The 15,882-nt window shown below is 39.5% G+C and overlaps 1 protein-coding gene across 3 annotated transcripts; it reads left to right on the top strand.

Annotated features, from left to right (window-relative positions):
- The first annotated feature begins 513 nt into the window (after positions 1-513).
- Positions 514-15,603, top strand: LOC4351144 (disease resistance protein RGA5-like). Of its 3 annotated transcripts, XM_015759850.3 has the most exons (6): positions 514-590; positions 698-1,649; positions 4,759-6,888; positions 9,878-10,002; positions 14,174-14,478; positions 14,859-15,603. In XM_015759850.3, exons 2-6 carry the CDS (start codon positions 712-714, stop codon positions 14,964-14,966), a joined length of 3,606 nt encoding a protein of 1,201 aa, XP_015615336.1. In that variant the 5' UTR covers positions 514-590; positions 698-711; the 3' UTR covers positions 14,967-15,603. The 3 variants fall into 3 exon arrangements, 2 of the variants coding, with proteins under 2 accessions (XP_015615336.1, XP_015615335.1); XR_001540948.3 differs by having other exon boundaries at positions 567-1,649; positions 9,855-10,002; positions 14,859-15,134; XM_015759849.3 differs by having other exon boundaries at positions 567-1,649.
- The last annotated feature ends 279 nt before the right edge of the window (positions 15,604-15,882 follow it).

Here is a 15,882-nt window from a genome sequence, read left to right as displayed (position 1 = left end):
CCAATTGGTCTCTTAAAAAAAAGACTAGTGTATGCATACGTTAAAGTTATCTAGTCAGCATGAAATCGTCGGCATATAATGCCAACCTTTTTTTTTTGAGAAAGATATAGTCCATCCGTCCCTAAATATTTGACGCCGTTGACTTTTTAACACATGTTTGACCATTCGTCTTATTCAAAAACTTTTGTGAAATATGTAAAACTATATGTATACATAAAAATATATTTAAGAATGAATCAAACGATAGGAAAAGAACTAAAAATTATTTAAATTTTTTGAATAAGACGAATGGTTAAATATGTTTAAAAAAGTCAACAGCGTCAAATATTTAGAGATGGAGAGAGTATAATTCTAACTAAAAAGTGCTCGTCTAGTCAGCAAGCACTTAACCAGTTTTGTATTCATCGTTTATTCCGAAGAAAGGCATCTGGTCCCGTGACGCTGCCGTGAAACAGTAGTCCGCAAGAAGCTAAAGATCGAGCGAATTGAAAAGGACCAAAATGAACTGGCCTGTCGTTTGCACCAGTGTATGTCCTGCGGCCGCCTCAATCGTTGATGCTATTGTGATCAGAAGCCATCCAACTTCAGTTGTAACTGTCGTGTTTCCTCTGATTAGTTCATACAGCATCTGTTAGTAAATCACTTGGTATTCCTGCAGTGATTAACACATATGCACTTATAATCTGTCTAACTTCAGAGAAAATATAAGCTATGGAGGCTCCGACCTGTGGTTTGTGGGGCGCCGTGTTGAACCTCCCCGGGAGGCTCGACGGGGTCCTCCTTCGCCATGGCAGCATTCTTCCCAAGGGTGCCGAGGAGGAGATACCGCTCATCAAGCGAGATCTCCATCTTATGATCTCCATACTCAATGGCTATTACAGCGAGTCGCCGGAGCTGGAGGATGCCACGGCGACGACGGTGGCGAGGAGGAGGTGCTGGACGAAGGAGGTGCGCGAGCTGTCCTACGACATCGAGGACTGCATCGACCACTACGAGCACGCTGCCACCGCCGGTTCAGCGGGCGGTCGAACCGCCAGCGGCGGGATTCCTCCTCGCCGTAAGATCACCAGGCGGCGGTGGCAGCGTACGACTCCTCTCTGGATTCCAGAGAGGCTGAAGCAGCGGTTATGGATGGCTAACAAGATCAGAGAATTCAGCCTACGTGCCCAGGACGCGCTCAAACGCCATGCCATGTTCTGCAGCAGCGTCGGTGGCAATGGCATAGCCACCAGTACTGCTTCTTCCTCTACTGCCGCTACAGGTGACGCATCGTCTTCTTCTTCTACCATATGTTGGCACACCACGCGGTTCAGGGAACGCGACTTCTGCGTCCCTCATGTCGGTATCAACGTCGCCATGAACAAGCTCGAAGACTGGCTCACTGCGTGTGATGATGAAGATCAGAAGAGGCTGAGGGTGGTGTCCATTGTAGGAGTCGGAGGAATAGGCAAGACCACGCTCGCCAACGAGCTGTACCGCAAGCTTCGGCGGCAGTTCGAATGCTGGGCATTTGTGCGTTCCTCCCAGAAGCCTGATGTAAGGAGGATTCTCATCAGCATCCTCTCACAGCTGCGCTTGCAGCAGCCACCTGAAAGTTGGAAGGTTCATAGCCTAATTTCCAGTATTAGGGCGCATCTGCAGGATAAGAGGTACAACCTCCGTTCTAAATTAGTGGTCGCTTTGATTTTTTTCGTGCAACGTTTAACCATTCGACTTATTTGAAAAATTAGTGCAAATATAAAAAATGATAAGTCATACTTAAAGTTTTTTTTGATAATAAAGCAAATCACAAACAAAACAAATAATAATTCCATAATTTTTTGAAACATTTACCATTTCTGTTGTCAGCTATTTTCTATTTTTTTACAACTGTGCAAACAAATGAATTAACATGCAATCGAGTTCATGAAGTCCATGTTGCCATTACTTACACACACACACAAATTTGCAATACTATGAACTTAGCACATATGCCATCTAGTCCCGGTTGGTGGAGAAAACTTTTTTACTCCGGGTTGGTAACCCCCTTTAGTCCAGGGTTCCAACCGGGAGTAGGAATCCGGGACTAAAGATGCCCATCTTTAGCATACTGGTGAAGAAATCTTTTTTACTCCTGGTTGGTAACCCCCTTTAGTCCCGGGTTTCCAACCGGGAGTAGAAATCCGGGACTAAAGATGCTCATCTTTAGCACACTGGCGAAGAAATCTTTTTTACTCCCGGTTGGTAACCCCCTTTAGTCCCGGGTTTCCAACTGGGAGTAGGAATCTGGGACTAAAGATGTCCCGGTTGAAATAACCGGGACTAAAATCCATCTTTAATCCCAATTGGTAACAAAAACCGGGACTAAAGAGAGGGATCTTTAGTCCTGGTTGGTAGAGAGGGATCTTTAATCCCCGTTAGTGTTACCAACCGGGACTAAAGAGAGGGTAGCGGCAGTCCAGATGGTTTCCTTTTCTTTTTTTTTCTTTTTTATTTTCTCCCAAATCGAGTGGCATGCATATCCCAAATCAAACCCCAAATCCCCAAATCAAAGTAACATCCCAAATCTTAAAGTTACTTATACACACAAATCAAATACATCACAAATCCTAAAAAAATTACACACAAATCAAATACATCACAGATTATACATCTTAGATCCATACAATGAATCACAAAATTATACATCTCAGTGAATCACAAATTATCAAAAAAAGAAAAGAAAAGAAAACAACGTTGGCTGTCGGCTGCCGCCGCCTGCGGCCCCGCTGGCCACAGGCCACCTGCCCGCCACCACCCGCCAACCGCCTGCCCGCCGCCGCAGTGGGCGACCCTGCCTGCCGCCGCCCTGCCGCCGTCTGCCGCAGCCACCGCCTGCGGCCCCGCCGGCCGCCGGTCGCCTGCCCACCGCCGCCGGGAGGAAAGGGGGGATAGGAGAGGGGAGGAGAGGAGGAAGGGGAGGAGGGGGAGGAGATCTGTGTAAGATCTATGTAGGAGAGGGGAGGGGAGGATGAAGGGGAGGATCAATCTATGTGAGGAAGTGGTTGCGATTGTGGAGGAGAGGATAATTGCTAGGGATTATATACTACGCGTTAAATTTTAGTTCCAGTTGGTAATACCAATTAAGAGTAAAGATCTACATGATCTTTAGTCCCGGAGTGGTGATCTTTAGTTAGATTTCTGATTTTGGGAGGAATTTGAATTGAAATTTTCCATTTGAATTTAGAGAATTTGGGGAATTCATGGAAGGAAATCTGATTTTAAATGTTTTGTGCATTCAAATTATTATTTCAATCCAGTTTATGTGTGGGGAATTAAGAGAAAAGGATTTGGAAGGATTTCCGAATAACTAAATGAATTGGAATACCAAATTTATAAAAATCTAGGTGAAAGGATCTTGATGTTGCCTAATGGGAAGGAATATGTGTTGCTTAAGACTTCTTCGCAGTAGATCAGTACATGGCCAGGCAGAACTTCTAGTCAAATAGCCAGGATTTCTATCTTTGTGTCCAGATGTTCCGATCAACAGAAAACAAATCTCTCAAAGGGGATACTGTTGGATCGTTAATGGTCTTTCCCATCTCAAAAGCTAGCTAATGAGTTGAGGAGCTCCCCCACTTATATATTAGGTATTTTGCATTTCCACACTAAACTTCTAAGTCAAATGGCTAGGATTTCTAGCTTGTGTCCAGATGTTCCGGTCAACAAAAAACAAATCTCTCAAAAGGGATACTATAGGATCGTAAAAGGCATTTCCCACCCTAAAGCTAGCTAATAAGGTAAGGAGCTCCCTCACTTGTATATTAGGTCTTTTACTCTTTCACAACCAATGTGGGACTATTCAACAATCTCCTCCTTCACACATTGGGGACTCTCAGCCGTTCATTGCCCCTTCACAAATTGGTGTCCCTTAGCCGTTCACCGCCCTTCACTGTACACCGACGATACCTCAGGTATACAAGCCCCGCAGACACCAACGGTTCATCAGGCCTTCTGTGACATTCTAGCCTAGGGCTTAATAGGATTAATAGAATACTCATACCAACAAGTTACAACTTTTTTTCCGGAAGCCGATCTCCAGAGAACTCTGAGGTTAAGCGTGCTTGGCTTGGAGCAATTAATTTTGGGATGGGTGTGCTTGGCCTGGAGCAATTTTGGGATGGGTGACCGACTGGGAAATTCTTCTCGGGTGCACACGAGTGAGGACAAAGTGTGTAGAAAAGACTTGTGTTGGTCTGTGAAGGCAATCTATGTCCAAGAAAAGTTGCCAGATGTAAGTGGGCTCGGCGGGCTCGACCTGGGAGAGGCGGGACGTTACAAAGGAGGAGGGGAGGCATGTGCGTCTGCCTTTTTCTTAATCTTTGGTCCCCGTTGATATAAACAACCGGGACTAAAGATAGTGGGGGAGGACCTGACAACGTTTTGAACTGGGACTAAAAATGATTACCAACCGGGACTAAAGATTATAAAGTGTCGTGCCGCTTTTGAACCGGGGCTAAAGATCTTCTTTAGTCTTGGTTCCTATTCAAACCGGGACTATTGTAGTTTTCGGATCACCGAGCAAAAATCATTTCTCCAGTAGTGCATTAAAAAATACACTGTAAAATTTGGCGATGAGTTCATACTAGCTTTAGTTTTTACTTAGTACTTCCCCCGTTTCATATTATAAAACTTTCACACATTGCCCATGTTTGCTAGAAAGTCTTATAACCTGAAACAGAGGGAGTATTTATTACTAGTTTGACACAATGCATTTATTGTACAAAAAATATTTGACAGGTACTTGATCATAGTTGATGATATATGTTTTATATCAACATGGGATATTATTAAGTGTGCTTTACCAGATGGTACAAGTAGCAGCAGAGTACTAACAACGACACAATATGATGATCTAGCAGTCCAATCATGTGGTTATGACACCAAGTATGTTTTCAAGATGAAATCTCTTTCTCAACACGACTCAAGATATTTATTTTTCAATACAGTTTCTGGCAGTCGCTTTATTTATTCTCCAGGATCCACTGAAGTTTCAGATGATATTATAAGGAAATGTGGTAGTTTGCCACTAGCTATTGTATCTATTACCAGTATTCTAGAGAAGTCGAGGAAAATGGAGCAATGGGGTTATGTAAACAAATCCTTAGGCTACAATTTGATGAAAAACCCTACCTTGGAGGGGATAAAACAAGTGTTGGACCTTAGTTACAATAATCTTTCTGAGCATTTGAAGCCATGTGTGCTGTATCTTAGTATATATCAAGAGGACTACTTAATTTGTAAGGATGATTTGGTGAATCAATGGTTGGCTGAAGGGCTTATCTGTGCAACAAAAGATCACACTAAGGAAGAAATTTCAGAGGCCTGTTTTGGTGAGCTTGTCAGTAGTAAAATGATCCAACCAGTACATATTGATGGCAATGGTGACGTTATGTCCTTCGTTATTCAACATATGGTACTCAATTTTATTAGTTACAAGTCTATAGAAGAGAACTTCGTCACTGTAATACATCATTCTCAGACAGCTACCAAACTTTCTGACAAGGTTCGTCGATTGTCTCTTCACTTTGGTAATGTTAAAGATGCAAAGTTACCAATAAATATGAGACTTTCACAAGTTCGAACACTTGCCTTCTTTGGGGCCTACAAGTATTGGTGGCGTTCAATCAAAGATCAATTCCCACTTCTCCAAGTTCTTATCCTTCATTTTTGGCATGATGAGGATATTATCAGTTTTGACCTCACTATAATTTCACAGCTTTTTCGACTGAAATATTTAAAGATCACATCTGATGTTACTTTAGAACTGCAAACCAAGACAAGAGGCCTGCAATGTTTGGAAACACTTAAGATAGATGCAAGAATAAGTACAGCTCCATTAGACACAACTCATTTGTCGGGTTTACTCCATCTGAGTCTTCCTGCTGATACAAACTTGGCCAATGGAATTGGCCACATGACATCGCTTCACACATTTGGGTATTTTGATCTCAGCTATAACTCTGTAGAGAACGTGCTTAGCCTTGGCAAGCTGACCAATCTCCGAAATCTTCAGCTCACTTGTTCCACCATACGACCTAACAGTCTGGAGATTAAATTGCAGTGCCTGGGTTTCATTCTTCAAAAACTCAGCAACCTCAAGTCTGTAACTATGTCAACTGCAGGCTCCTCTTGTGTAAATTCTACTGATGCGAGTTCTGCAAACGTTAGCGTTAGAATTTCTGGTGATGGCTTGAGCAGCATGTCCTCTCCCCCGGCACTTGTTGAGAGGCTTGAGTTGTTGCCACGAATTTGCATATTCTCCTACCTCCCGAAGTGGATCAGTCTACTCAGCAAGCTCCGTATTTTGAAGATTGGGGTAAGGGAACTAGTGAGAAATGATATTGATGTTCTCATGGGATTGCGTGCTCTCACTGATCTCTCGCTACATGTCCACACCAAGCCTACAGAAATTATTTTCTTTGGCGGTATAGGATTCAAGGCTCTCAAGTACTTAAAGATCAATTGCTGTGTAGCTTGGTTGAAATTTGATATGGGTGCAATGCATAGTCTCTATAAGCTCAAGCTTGGTTATAATGTCGATGGAGTTGATCAAGAAAGTACGATACCAGTTGGCATTCAGTACTTATATGGCCTCAAAGAGATCTCCGTAAAAATTGGTGGTGCTGATCCTGAGAAATACGACAGAAGGGCTGAAGAGTTGGCGTTCATGATCGACTCAGGTCTGCATGACAGATGCATGAGCATCACTTTACAATGCGTGAGGCAGATGTTTGATTTCAACGAAGATAAGAGTAGCCTGACACATGAAGAACAAAGGAAATTGAAACAACAGGAGATCCTGGAGGATGACTCTGACGAAGAATATGACGAAATTATTCAGGACTCTGGGGAGCAAGAAGTGAAACAGTAATAAATTTTCTAACTTCCTTTTTTTGGTGATATTTTTTAACCTTTTTTACTAGAAGTTTTTATTATAATTCTAAAAGGTCCAAATAAAAAAATTCCTATGTTAATTGGTAGAAAGAAAATATCTAAGAGTTCTCACTTTAACCAGAGAAAAAAAATATAAGATCGACCAATTAAATTGGTTAATCTGGACATGAAAGGCACGTACTTATTAGATAATGGATAATGGACAAAAAAAAAAGGTTATGGATTTTCATCCCTCGAGGAGATATCCCTTCATTGTTTATATATCATCTAAATAGTTATCAAAAAAAATTGACAACATAGATTAATATGAAATATATTACTCCACAAACATGCAAGATCAAATTCAACTTCTACAAGTTGCAACAAAAATAACAAATTAAATTGAAAATAGTTATCGTACATTTGCATCTATATTTGTTATTTTTGTTAAAACTTGCAGAAGTTAAATTTTAACTTGCATGTTTGTGAAGTAATATACTTCATATTAATCTATCTTGCCAATTTTTTTTCAATTTTTTTGATAACTTTTTAGGTGGCATGCACGAAATAAGGGGATATCCCCTCGAGGGATGAAATCACTTTCCCAACAAAAAAAAAAACTTCCTTCGCTGGCATGGCTCAGAAAAAAAAATTTCAAATCAACTTATCAACTTTTTAGCACTATTTAATTCATTTAATTTTTTTATCTTGAATGATTATTATAACCTTATTTTCATCCCTCTTATATCATCTTTAAAGAATTCGCCCTAAGATGCCTCAGATTTAATTACTTCAAGACACATACTCCCTCTTTCAAAAAAAAAAAAAAAGGCAAACCGTGGGTTCCCGTACCAACGTTTGACTGTCCGTCTTATATGAAATTTTTTTATAATTAGTATTTTCATTGTATTTAGATGATAAAACATGATTAATACTTTATGCGTGACTTATCTTTTTAATTTTTTTTATAATTTTTTCAAATAAGACGAACGGTCAAACATTGGACACGGAAACCAGGGTTTGTCTTTTTTTGTGACGGAGGGAGTATGGTTCAAGATATGAAGTTTTCCATGCTATCATGGACATTGCTTCATTCTCTCTTTATTTTTCTCCGTTTCACCACACTTGAATTTTTCAGGATTTCAAAATATTGAAAAAGATTTAATTTTTCTAAGTATACTGTATACATTATGCTACTCATTTCACAATACTTAAACTTCTATGAATATACTACTATCAAATAATGTTAGAACTTCAGCGAATCATAAATTCTTAAAATACTTGTAATATATAAAAAAAATATGTTACATGACAAATATAACAACATATCTTTCGTTCATAGTAATATGATATTTTAGAAGTTTTGGCACTTGAGGTTGAAATAGTAATGGTTATTTTGGAACGAAAGAAGTATATACTCCCTCCGTTTTAAAAAAAGGCAAACCCTGGATTTCCGTGTCCAACTTTGACTGTCCGTCTTATATGAAATTTTTTTGTAATTTATATTTTCATTGTTGTTAGATGATAAAACATGATTAATATTTTATGCGTGACTTGTCTTTTAATTTTTTTCATAATTATTTGAAATAAGACAGACGGTCAAACGTTGGGCACGGAAACCAGGGTTTGTCTTTTTTGGATGGAGGGACGGAAGGAGTACGTATTCAATTTCAAATAACTAGCATGGAGGCCCGCGCAGATTGCGCGGCTAGCATCATTATATTTTCTCTCATATAATAGCATATATGTTTTCTCATTATATTATTAAAATATATTACAATGACAACATAATTTTAAATTTTGCAATAACTTTACGAAACTACTAATGTGTAATATTCATATTGTATTTTATATACGTGTTAGTTATTAATTATTTTTACTATCAAATTTTAGTTATCTATAAATTATATATATTCCTTTATGGACTCTAGACTCGTCTTTTATTTTTTTTTAATTCTAAATTTTTATTATTTCTAATTGTATTTCTATGTGGACTCTAAACTCATCTTTCAATATTCTTTAATTTTTAATTTCAAATTTCAGTTACTTCTAAATTGTATTCCTATATTGACTTTAAACTCTTCTTCCCATGTTTTTCTTAATTTCGAATTTTAGTTATTTGTAAATTGTATTTTTATACGGACTCTAAACTCTACTTTTAATTTTATCACATTTATTCCGAATTTTAGTTAGTTTCAAATTCATGTATGGACTCTATACTCTACTTCTAATATTCCTTATTTTTTAATTCCAAATTTCCTTTTTTTCTTCATTGTATTTCTATATGGACTCTATACTTTACTTCTAATATTCCTTATTTTTTAATTCCGAATTTCAGTTATTTTCTAATTGTATTTCTATATGGACTCTAGTCTTCTCTTTTAATATTCCTTATTTTTTAATTCCGAATTACAGCTATTTCCTAATTGTATTTCTATATGGACTCTAGTATCCTCTTTTAATATTCCTTATTTTTTAATTCTGAATTTCAGCTATTTCCTAATTGTATTTCTATATGAACTCTATACTCTACTTCTAATATTCCTTATTTTTAATTCCGACTTTCAGTTATTTCCTAATTGTATTTCTATATGGACTCTAGTCTCCTCTTCTAATATTCCTTATTTTTTAATTCCGAATTTCAACTATTTCTAAATTGTATTTCTATATGGACTCTAGTCTCCTCTTCTAATGTTCCTTAATTTTTAATTCCAAATTTCAGCTATTTCTAAATGTATTTCTATATGGACTCTGCTTTTTCTTTTTCTCCGATTAACGTGAGAATTTCTAGGCCATGAGAGCAAACGTGGAGGCTCCTTTTTCTATTCCTTTAATAATATAATAGATATGGCGTTATATATTTTTTTAAAGAAAAAACATTATGCTCGAGCTAACTGTCCGTTATCTTTAAAGAAAATGGTCATGTATATATGTTTCTGATCTCTTTTTTTTTTTGAAAGGAAATATATGTTGCTCTCTTCAGGTCAACCTTATCTGAATGGGACATTGTGCACCTGTTGAGAAACAAGCTGAACAACCAGCAGGATGGCACGACGTGCCATTTCCCCGTTGTCGCCTCCTACTATGTTGACACGTGTCAGCTCACAGGTGGTTCCTCCTCAGTCACATCCATCAAAGTATTTTCAACGTAATTTATTACTAGCAGCATGTCCATAAACTTAAAAAAGTTTAGATAATAAATTAATACCTACATCCAGCAAGGATGTACATAACTATCAACTTTTTAAATGCATGCGGGCACATAATCGGTCAAAAAACTGCATATTACTGTGGAATGTTGATAGTGGTGATGTTAAGTATGTTTTCTGAAACATTAATATCATAATACTCCCTTTGTTTTAAAATATTTGACACCGTTGACTTTTTAGCACATGTTTCACCGTTCGTCTTATTAAAAAAAAATTGTGAAATATGTAAAACTATATGTGTACATGAAAGTAAACTTAAAAAAGTTTAGATAATAAATTAATACCTACATCCAGCAAGGATGTACATAACTATCAACTTTTTAAATGCATGCGGGTACATAATCGGTCAAAAAACTGCATATTACTGTGGAATGTTGATAGTGGTGATGTTAAGTATGTTTTCTGAAACATTAATATCATAATACTCCCTTTGTTTCAAAATGTTTGACACCGTTGACTTTTTAGCACATGTTTGACCGTTCGTCTTATTAAAAAAAAATTTGTGAAATATGTAAAACTATATGTGTACATGAAAGTATATTTAACAATGAATCAAATGATATGAAAAGAATAAATAATTACCTAAATTTTTTTGAATAAGACGAATGATCAAACATATGCTAAAAAGTCAACGATGTCAAACATTTTGAAACGGAGGGAGTACCTATATTTAAGTGACAAGTGTCATATAATGTATGCTTTTCTACAACTTTGATCATAAAATATGTGGTTTTATACAATTTGCTCGTAGATTTTGTAAGTAATGAAAATAAGCATGCTTTCTACATCTATAAGGGATACTCATTGCTAAAAGAAGAAAAACTGTAGGGTACCACGAATAATTTATAAGAAGAATATTGATAGATCACTAAGAATACATATATAAAAGTATTATTTATAAAAATAACACTTTTATATATGTGTTCTTAGCGATATAAAAGCAAAGACTGAAAAATAAAGTAAGATGAAATAAAACCTCAAAATCAACTTCATATTTAAAATTGAAAATTCAATTTTTGACTTATAAGTATAAGCCAAAAGATGAGGCTTCAAAGGTTGCAAACCCTCTAGATCTAAACGATCATCAAGCTATTCTGCATGATCAGGAATATGGTTATGGCTATCACACAACCTTGGTACCTCACGGACCAATACCTAACTCCTCGATCAAGCTACGCCATAACCTGAGCTTCATTGCATTTGGTCTGACTATGAGCATCTCCAACAACATGGCTATTTTTGCCCCTCCATTCATCCATTTGGCCAACTTGCCAAAAAGATTCCTCTCCATATCTCCTATACGATCCAACAGACTCCCCATTCCACACTCTCCATTTTTACTTGGGCCCCACATGCCAGTGTCTTGGCACTCTTCTCCCTTTCATTTCTTTTCTTTCCCCACCTTCCCGTGGCATGGCAGCAATAGATGGGCAGTGGCGCCGGATGGCTGGGGGTGGGGGGGGGATGGCCGGCGGAGGCAGCAGATAGCGGCTGCGCAGGGAGGCTGAGAGGGGCGGCGCCGACGTTGGGAGGAGGTGGGAGGCGGGGAGGAGCGACGCCGAAATCCTCTCCTCGGGGAGGTGCGATGCCGGCGTCCCATTGTTGTCGATCTTGAGCGCGGACGAGCCGTCAACAGCGAGCTCGGGTGGAGGATGGGAGCAAGCGACGACGCGCCTCCTTCCCCATGGTAGCGGCAGGCACGAGCGGAGAGAGAAAGGGCGCAGCGGTGATAGGCGGAGGGACTTGGGCTCGTCGCCGCCATCCACCGCCGCTTGGGCTCCGCCCCCATCCGCTGCTACTTGGGCTCGTCGCCGCCATCCACCGCTGCTCGGGCTCTGCCCCCATCCGCTGCCGCCATCCGCTGCCGCCATCCGCTGCCGCTGCCGCCACTCGGGTTCGTCGCCGCCATCCGCCACCATCCGGGCTCGTCGCCACCACTCAGGCTTGTCGCCGCCATCCTCTGTTGCTCGGGCTCCGTCCCCATCCGTCGCAGCCGTCGCCGACGGTAGCTGTAGCCGGCTCGAGCACGTAGTACGGGGTGAGAGAAAAGCATCTCCAACGTGGGGTCCACGAATGGCAAGGCAATTTGGGCTAGCCAAATTTGGCCATTGAGGGGAGGAGTTTGGCCAGTCATTTGGCTTAACCATTCTAGTAGAGAGGCTGTTGGAGTGAGATTTTCTGCTAAAATGACCAAATTTTAATTTGGATAGTCTACTGGAGAATCTGTTGGAGATGCTCCCGAAGCGAAGCCATCCATCACCATGCATAGGCACCAAACAGGGGCGGACCTAGGTCTTAAGCCACACAGGCTGTGGCCCAAGGCTTAAGATTGCAGGCCCATTGGGGTTTTTTTTCACCATGCATGTAAATCCCTTGCAAAGCCCAACCCACCATTGATTGGCCACGACACGGTTACACGGCAGCCTACGAAAGCCAACAACTTTGGGTTGATGGCTATCAAGCAGAGGGGACGAGAATTAAGTCAGTGTCCTAGCCCTATGGCTAAATCGAACCAAACATTTTTTTCTCGTGGCCTAGTGTTGACCCAGTGATCGAACCCCTTAGATTAGGTAGAGTTAGAATATTCAAATCAGATATTGAGATGTCACCATCAATAGAGATTGCCAAACAAATATAGTTGTGCCAACTCTACCACCACTGTGGTAATGATGGCATACCGACAACAGCTTTAGGCCCTTCATAGTGCACCACGTGGCGTGTGGCTCTAGCCCGCCACGTAGGACACCTACTGCCATGGAAGAGAGAAATGCATGGGACCATATCTTCACTTGGAAGCTCAGGTCTTACTTGAGGCACGAGTTCTTCAGCACAAAAAGGCAGGGAATCATCCTGCAGCGGTCCCACCCGAGCTCAAAAGCCATTCAAAAGAGGACACAAGCATTGTAGAGTGGATGACCTATTTCAGTTTTAGGTCTATTTGGCAGCATCGGCCGGGCTAGAGACACGCATAGCGTGCCGTGCACTGCTATTTAGCCTTAGTGATGATGGCAGCGGTGGTGGATTATCCCTTGAGTCACCCTATGGGAGGTGGGAGGTGATCTGAGGGAAAGATGCAAGCAGACCATACATATACACTTATAGCCAATGGCTGGGGTTGTCTTTTGTATCCCACTTTGCGTGTTTTGTATGTCTTTTGTATACATCATTCAACAATTTTCTTGTAAGGAATTTCATATTTGGAACTATAGTATAATTTGTTGGAGTGTAATTAATTACATTATAACTACACCAAAATTATATTGTAACTTATACTTACTTCGTCCAAAAAAAACACAATCTAATTAGGAATGATACATAATCTAGTACGATGAATCTAGACAAGGAACTGTCTCAACTAGGTTGGGTTTTTTTTTATGGAGGGGTCTATGAAATCAACTAAAATTTGCACACAGCTTGTTGGCTAGTGCAACTTGCCTTCACATGAGATGTCGTGAGTTCGACCTCCGCCATGGGCACGCAACATAGTAACTTTGTAGAAATCTCCACACGATCTAATGGTTCACAAACTATAAATTTTGGGGAAAAACTGTAAAAAGAAAAACTACAGATATTTTAGCCAAATTATCACAAAACTACATATTTAACATAATGTATAAAAAAATATAAAACTAAATTTGTCACAAAACTATAGATATAAGGTGGACTATTGTAAAACTACAAATTTAGTAATAAAGTTATCACAAAACAATATGTTTTATATCAATTTAATTATAAAACTTGGACATTATAACTCAAATATAACATTAGTACTAAGGATTTCAACATTAAAATTTGTAGTATTGTGATAATTTTATTGTTAAATCTATGGTTTTGTGATATTTAACCTTAAACCTATAGTTTTGTAATAACTTTATTGTTAAATCTGTAGTTTTGTGATACACCACCTTAAATCTTTAGTTTTGCCATAATTTGAACAAAGTATTTGTAGTACTGTGAAATTTACTCCAAATTAAATTACATTAAAATGTACTCAACACTGTACTACTACCTCTTGGTACCTCCTGAATTAGTGGGAAATTAAAAGAATCATGTTACATTAATTCATGCAGCTATGGGTGCCGGGGCTGGGGAGCCGTGGTTCTACTTCCGCCACCATGAGAGATGGATGCACCGGATGGACCGGAGCACACCATCAGGGTATTGGAAGACCGCAGGCAAAGCCAGTTTCGTGTACTCTGCAGATAGACATCCCGTCGGATTGAAGAAGAGCATGTTGTTCTACCGCGGCCCCGAGCCGTCGGGGCGCAAAACCAAGTGGAAGATCGACGAGTTTTGGGCACTTGACAACGCCGCCAATGGGTCTGGGGAGCTTTTGGCGCAGTTGTGCCGCTCACGGCAAAACGTTGGTCTCATGGTATGTAATCAATCTCTAAACTGATACGTACGCGCGCGAGCAAGCACTTTATACATTTATTACTTGCATTAATTGTGTAATAAATCTTTATGGTTGTTTTCTCGTAGTAGTTTTTTTTCCACTGAGGGAGTAAATAACTAGATATGCCATATGTATACTCTCTCTATCCTAAAATATAAGAGATTTTAGGTGAATGTGATATATGGTAGGACCATAAATCTAGGGAAAGAGAGTATGTTTAGATTTATATGGTCATATGATACATCACATTTACCTAAAATTACTTATATTTTAGAACGGATGGAGTATTTAATTACCATACATCTCAAGTATATACGTACCTCTTACAATTAATTATTAATATACACATGTTTTTGCAGCCGAGGTTCCCTCTCAGCTTGTGTCGGCTGTACAGTACAAAATCGAGCTCAGAGCGCCATGTCCTAGCCACCAGTAGCGATGAAATCTCCGAGGACGAATCCGACTAGATGAGCGTGCTGGAGCTAGCCTTGACGGCGCGGTTGTTCTAGAACTGCCATTTGCATGGTTTAGAGGAACATTTCACTCGTATTACAGGATTTATTTTTTTTAGATCCAGGGCAAGGGCCCCCATTTTCATTACTAGAAATGAACAAAGCTACAAGGTTCGAGTGAAAGCACCAAAAGAGGAATGGTTTTGTAGCATAACAGATAGAGGCGGCAGCACACCAGCTGCAAATGTCTAACTAGGATAGACAAAAGCCGAAGAAGAGCACCACTTTCAAGCACAAAAGCCTAAAGCAGAAACGCCAGCGCACACAGTCAAGATAGCAGCAGCAAACTTCAGCGCCATCATTTCTTCACTATCCTATTCTTCTGGCATCAGCTCGCCACCTAAACTTGGAGTTGAAGATGTCACTTGCCACTTGTCTTATGAGCTTGGCACCCAAGAGCAGCCTTCTTTGATCTGTCTCCGATTTCTGCAAAACAGCCCAAGTTTATAACCAACTAGGAAGTTGGTCCGCGCGCATGCACGGGCACTTATATTATTGAAAGGTAAAATTATTGTTTGTTCAAAAAATTTGTCTAATAGATTAAGGGCAAACTAAAGATTGGATAATGTTATTTAATAATAATTTAAGGGTCTATTTTTCTTAAGGTATCTTAAAATACCATTCACAAACTTTTGAGTAGGAGATAGATGTACTTACGATTTTTGAATCATGTTTTTTTCTCTCGAGTAAATAAGAAACTATTGTTAGTTAATTATCATACAGTCCATCTATATACATAATATGGCCACAAATGAAAATGCGAGAGCAAGATACTCAAAATTCTTGTGATTAAATCATCTCACGAAGGCGCATGATTTGGCAGCTTGAGAGCAATTTTAAGGAATTTTAAAGGACTTAACACATGTAATTA

The sequence above is a fragment of the Oryza sativa genome, chromosome 11 (genome assembly GCF_034140825.1).
Source record: "Oryza sativa Japonica Group chromosome 11, ASM3414082v1".
Lineage (NCBI taxonomy): Eukaryota > Viridiplantae > Streptophyta > Magnoliopsida > Poales > Poaceae > Oryza > Oryza sativa.
Note: the sequence above shows the minus strand (reverse complement) of the source record. Positions and strands in the feature narration are given on the sequence as shown.